At 43.2% G+C, this 6474-nt stretch overlaps 1 protein-coding gene across 1 annotated transcript; it reads left to right on the top strand.

Annotated features, from left to right (window-relative positions):
- The first annotated feature begins 225 nt into the window (after positions 1–225).
- Positions 226–6188, top strand: LOC142488288 (uncharacterized). The gene is made up of 4 exons (XM_075588660.1): positions 226–319; positions 4971–5048; positions 5412–6134; positions 6181–6188. Exons 1-4 carry the CDS (start codon positions 226–228, stop codon positions 6186–6188), a joined length of 903 nt encoding a protein of 300 aa, XP_075444775.1.
- The last annotated feature ends 286 nt before the right edge of the window (positions 6189–6474 follow it).

Here is a 6474-nt window from a genome sequence, read left to right on the forward strand (position 1 = left end):
CTCATAGGCTCTATTTTATTATCTGTTGTGGATAACAATCCGGTATAAATGAACTGGTCTTACAACTGCCCAAATATTCCTATCTTAATTTGTGTATGAAATAGATTTCGCTGTATTCCAAAAAGTGTTTTCCTATTATCTTTCCGTTGAAAGAAAAAGGCAGCGATCTGTGTTTATAAAGTGACCTTTACAGAAACTCATTGGCACCACAGTTGAGTCATAGTTATGTCTTCTCTGACCCTAAAGGACTTCCTTGAATATAAATGTCACCTCCAAGCAAGAAGATGCAAGTCTAAAGATCATGTTGAAGTGCTAACAAGTAAAAGTCAATCACACTGAAAGGCCAAATGCAATTTGAAAGATGTATGAAGTAATGCAGTGCAATGAAGTTTCTAAATTGTCTACTAAAAAGAAAAAGTAATCTTAAAGAAGGCAAAACTGTCACTTTTCACATAACATAATGCGCTGCACAGACAGACTGATCAGTGACTAAACTTTTACTTTAGTGTACAACGCAACAGACTAAAGTTGGATATTTGCATCGAGATTTTCTTTTAACATATCCAATGTTAGCTGCTTTGTAGATACCGTAGTTGCTGTGAAGGTAAGAACACCCTCCTCCAGGATCTTCACTGGTTGCAGACAAAAAAGATCGCTGTCACACAGCATTTGTTACCTTTTCATCACGTCTACATTATTTAAAGGTACTGGTAAGTATTCTCAGACTGACATAATTTTTTTTATTCATATATGCTATATGCAAAAGTTTCTTCTTGAAAAATGATCTGTTTGTTAGAAGCAGCTATACTCCTCTGCTGTATGGTAGAGTAATATACATAGTACTTATTTTCGGGGAACACAATATCATAAGAATGTGTTTATATAGGGCTGGCGTTAGGGCAAGGGGAGCAAGGCGGTTGCCTTGGGACCTGCACCTATGGATGCCCAGCGCTCCCTCCTCTCCCTCCTGTTGGCACCAAGATTCAACCTTTACCCGACCGGAGGCGGGAACTGGAGGAGGGAGCGTGAGGTCGGAAGTTGGATCCTGGCACCGACAGAAGGAGGGAGAGGAAGGAGCACGGGGGCCCCCGGACCCCAACAGAGAGGTAGTTGTAGACGTGTGTGTGTGTTTTTCATCACCTTTTCCAGAGCAGGTCATCTCTTATAGCGTTTGCATTGCCCTGGCAATGCAACCTCATGGCGTCATATGTAGATGCGTTGTCATGGGCACATGATGTCACACGATGCTGAGACGTCATATTGCCATGGTAACATGATGTCAGATGACACCGGGATGTCATGACATCGTGACAGTGTCGGAGCAGGGTTGATCGTCAAGGTAAGTTCCCTTTTTTATAATGGGGGGGAGCCTTCTTCCAGCGTGCTGCCTTGGGCACCGCAAAACCTAAGGCCAGCCCAGTGGCACTAAAAGATGCCAATTATCATAAATGAAGCAGAAATTGTATTTTTAATTGTGTGTACTAACCAGGTGTAGCCCATGTTCCCTCCCCCCCCCCCGGTCGCCAATTGGACCTCTAAGGTGTAGTGAGGGCTGGCTACATGTATATGGTGGTGCATACCTGCTTGGAACAGAAGGGCCTGAGTCTCCCGCGTTGGTATTGGGGACAACAGGGATAGGCTTCTGGGGTATATGCCTTCATCTTTAGTGGTGGTGGTGCAGCGCCTCCATTCTCTGGCGAAACCTAGGGGATAGGTTGGAATCTTCCCAGAGAAAGCCCTGGTCCCAGGGCGAGAGATTCCAATCTCACACACACAGGGCCTCATGCAGTAAGCGACGATTATGTGAAATCGGCAAGCTTATCGATTAGTCATGTTATTGGCGTTTTTCCCTCTCCGTATGCAGTAAGTGCCGAATACATTCAAAATCAACCAGAAAACAAATCCGCCCACTCTCACGATGATGAGCCGATCACACACAGGTGTATCGGCGTGCGTGGCGGGGTGCTGTTAGGTTGCACAATCACAAATCTTGCTGAATCAGGCGAAACAAGCATGTTTTTGATTGCGCGCCATATTTAAAGGCAACGTGTACTGCTAATCATTCTCTGTGTTGTTGGGAGTGAGAGAGAGAGAGAGACGCACAGAGCTGGACGATTGAACATTTGCATATTGACTGAGAGACTTGTTGTGTATTGGGTGAGCTTTGTCCTTTGTTGTTTTGTTTACATCTTTGTCTTGTTTTATATGTGGAAGTGGGTCGTGTGATTGCCTGTACATTTCTTGTCTGTTTTTTGTGAGTGCTGGAAGTATGCCCGCAAAGCGTGGGAAGAGTGATGCTGGTGGGAGTGGGAGTGCTACTCGTGGGAGTACGCGTCGGAGTGAACGTTCTGTTCAGGGGAGTGATGTTGCTGGTGCACCGAGTGGTGTTGCTGGGAGTGGGAGTGCTGTTGTTGGGAGTGGGAGTGCTGGTGCTGCGAGTGGTGTTGCTGGGAGTGGGAGTGCTGTTGTTGGGAGTGGGAGTGCTGTTGTTGGGAGTGGGAGTGCTGTTGCTGTGAGTGGGAGTGCTGGTGCTGGGAGTGGGAGTGCTGTTGCTGTGAGTGGGAGTGCTGGTGCTGGGAGTGCTGGTGCTAGGAGTGTGAGTGCTGGTGCTAGGAGTGTGAGTGCTGGTGCTAGGAGTGGGAGTGCTGGTGCTAGGAGTGGGAGTGCTGGTGCTGGGAGTGCTGCTGGTGGCGCAGTTGCTGATGGGGTGGATGGTGGTGGCGTGCTTGCTGGTGGCCAGCTTTTGGAGGCTCTTCCATTGGAAGAAGGAGAGTCCAGTCAGCACCAGCCAAGCTCTGACCCTAAACCTGCTCGGAAAAAACGTGTGGAGAAGCCACGTAATCCTCGCTTCAATGACCAGGAAAATAGGGCTCTTGTCACTGGCATTCTGGAGCACTATGACAGTATATATGGACATTTAGTAGGTAAGTGTAACTTTACATTTATTATTCAAATACATGTGATCCTAGGTCATCTGAGTTTTGTTCATATGCAAATATGGGTACACAATATCTTTCTATGTTCATTAGTGTGGAAACACAGCTTTTTATCATGCCTTACAAGGACAAATAAACACAGGCGGTCAATTTGCCAGAACTGCATACAATATGAATGCAACCTTGCTTACATGTATAGGTTTAGTAGTGAATGCTCATGTGCTGCACATATTACACATAAAACAGCATGTTTGCTATCACTTGGAACAGCTAGCAGTGTAGGAAACTGGTGCTTATATTATTATTCATTTACCTCATATCTTTTATATGTTTTTCAAGGGCGGACAAGTGCAGCAAGCAAAAAAGAAATGTGGGACACAATAGTCATTGGTGTCAATGCCTGTGGGAATAGTGTCAGGGACAAGTATCATTGTCGGAAAAGATTTGATGATATTAGGTCCAAATTGAAAAAGAAAATACAAGACCAACGCGTGCATGCTACTGGCACTGGAGGTGGGCCCACACCACAACGTCTCATATTGACTCCATTGGAGGAGCTGCTTCGGCCAAAATTACTTACCGTCGTCGTGGAAGGCTTGGCTGGTGACCGTGACATTGGAATTTATCCGTCACAATTTCCAGCAGGTGATAAATATTACTGTACTAGGCGTGTCGTTGCTTACAGTTATTTTGCATAGTTACACTGCTTTTTATACTGTCTTCACAATATAAGCATACCTGCATCTATATATGTATATGTCTGATTCTGTATATATATATCTCAAAATAGACATATATGTAGTAGTCCTACTAAAAGCAGTAACTAATATAGCACGTGCCATTGCGTGCTCATTTACATGTGAATTCCCAAAATGCATAGCTGCAGTGGAAGCAATTGATGGTGGGCGAAGATGGGGAACAACAGGGTAGTACACGTGTAACACATGTTCATGAGAAATTATTAGTAGCTACAGGTACAGAACAGAAATATGTATCATGTTATTGTGTATTTTATTGATTTTACTCCGACAAACATGACATTACTGCCTATTTTAAGCATGCATCAAAGAAATTGCATGTAACGGCCTACAAACATCACTGGCACTAACACATCTATAGTTGCTTATGAAAAGGTCCATTTTTGCTTTATGTCATATACAGACAGCATAATGAGGCACACGTAGCATATGTTATGTCATTGTTTTCATAACTTAAACACTGCAGATGACTACTTAGCTCATCTACCATTGTGTTAAAGCAGCTGCAATTAATATCTCATCACAGCATACACTTCAACAGAGGGGGTGGGGTTCAGCACACACACTAATTACAGCCTCATTTCACGGTCAACTTAGTTCACACCATTTGCACCTGTTTCAAGTCATTGAAAGGTGTGGCTGATTAGGCTTTTTGGGGAAGGGAATACCTTTCTTACAACCTGAATAGCACAACTGAAGTTAATCACACTCATTTGAAAGCTTAACTCTAGCTACTAAATGCCCCAACAACTCATTACTTATCAAAGCGTACGTCACACATTAGTTCACTCATATCTATAGTTGAACTACTATGAAAGACACATTATCACACACTGCATGTGTTGTCTTGTTGAGTCACAGCCACATTCAGGTGTGCCACATCTTCGATTAATGTACCACACATATCCTCTACCAAAAACAACACTTTTTGCAATATGACCACCTTCATGATAACCATTGTGAATGGTCATCTCATGATAGTTATGTACATTATGATACTGATATCACTACACAACATATGATTTTTATGTACTCATTTAATCTATTTATCCTCACGCATTACTGCAGAAACATAGTATGTTGTATGTTAGGGAACTCAAAAATTCTAAGTACACAGGCATGTACAGTGTTATTACAACTATTTATGTTCACTTTCACACACATTTTCGGTTAAGGAACTGATGTTGTTAGTTAATCATAAATACAGAACATACAATAAGTGTTTGTTCAATATTTACACATGTAAATGTAAAACTTATGTTATTGTTATATATAGTTGCCCCTGGAGGACATGTGTCACCTGAGATGGAACAAGTGTCTTCACCTGGGTCAGCCAGCTCAACACTACTAGAAGGTGAGTGTATCATTTGCTGGCCATATAATATGTGCTCTTCTATATGTTATGTTGTCATGTGCATTATTTGTTTTGCACATCTTCTTTAAATAGGATTACTTAGTGTCAGTGAAAATTAAGTGTAAGGCAACATGTATTGTGTTAGTGATGTTAATTATCATGTAGGACTTCTGAGTTTAGAGCAACTTTTCATTCATTCATATTTCATACTGAGTCCAAACATTATTCGTAAGTCAAGGTAGTTTTTAATGAGGTTATAAAACGTATGCTAACATGTTAGGTGTTACTTAGGACATAGTACAATTACATAGTAACACAGCATACATTAACATGCCATTTAATAATGTGTACATTTCTTTTTAGAACATCATGGTGATGAGGATGATGAGTATGATGAGGATGACGCCACAGAAGAGACTGAAATACAATCATGTGACCATGAAGAGGTGCCAATAGAAACTGTTGTACCGCCAAATCGTCCATCAACTTCCACATACGATGCAATTGTAGCTTCAGAGGGAAAAATAGTGGACGCAGAAAATCGTCGCCATTCAGACATGATGACAGTGCTGGAAAGGATGATTGGACTGCAGGAAGAAACAGTATCACAATTGGCACATCTCCACAGAGTCTTCATTGAAGTGCCTAAACAGTTGCAAAAAATCAACACCTCATTCGAAGCATTAGTTGTTCAGCAAACACAAGCTAATTACTGGAGAATGACTAATGTACCACAATTCAACACCTCCCAGCCAGGATCTGTTCATGCAGGTCAGTTTTCACCACATTCATCTGATATTCATTCACCAGGCCCAAATGTTACCGGTCAAGTAGCAGAGATTGCTGTGCAGGTTCCTGACGACATACTACCACTGCCATCTGTACAAAATCAGCAGCTGACACCTACAAAGGAGCCCACAAAAACAAAATACAAGCAGTTACTACTGACCAGTTTTTGGTCAAAAACAACAAAAGACACACATGAAACAGACCAACCATCACTTGTGCAGTGTCTACCAACTTGCTCACATGTGTCACTGGGCACAAGCCCTGTCCGTGAACAGTCACTACCCAAAAGCCCTGTAGGTGAATCGCTGCCCAAAAGCCCTGTAGGTGAGTCGCTGCCCAAAAGCCCTGTAGGTGAGTCGCTGCCCAAAAGCCCTGTAGGTGAATCGCTGCCCAAAAGCCCTGTAGGTGAATCACTGCCCAAAAGCCCTGTAGGTGAATCACTGCCCAAAAGCCCTGTAGGTGAGTCACTGGCCACAAGCCCTGTAGGTGAGTCACTGGCCACAAGCCCTGTAGGTGAGTCACTGGCCACAAGCCCCGTAGGTGAACAGTCACTGGCCACAAGCCCTGCCCGTGAAGTGCCAGAGGCCACTCAAAGTGGCTCTGTTGTGCCTAAAGTTGGTGGCAAAAGAAAAAGGAA

The sequence above is a fragment of the Ascaphus truei genome, chromosome 2 (genome assembly GCF_040206685.1).
Source record: "Ascaphus truei isolate aAscTru1 chromosome 2, aAscTru1.hap1, whole genome shotgun sequence".
Taxonomy (NCBI): Eukaryota; Metazoa; Chordata; class Amphibia; order Anura; family Ascaphidae; genus Ascaphus; species Ascaphus truei.

Excerpts from the sequence above, each read along its gene's own strand:
- LOC142488288 (XM_075588660.1), top strand. The coding sequence starts at position 226 with ATGTCTTCTCTGACCCTAAAGGACTTCCTTGAATATAAATGTCACCTC. Across the intron at positions 320-4,970 it reads TCATGTTGAAGTGCTAACAA|TTGCCCCTGGAGGACATGTG; the intron begins GTAAAAGTCAAT and ends TGTTATATATAG. Across the intron at positions 5,049-5,411 it reads CAGCTCAACACTACTAGAAG|AACATCATGGTGATGAGGAT; the intron begins GTGAGTGTATCA and ends ATTTCTTTTTAG.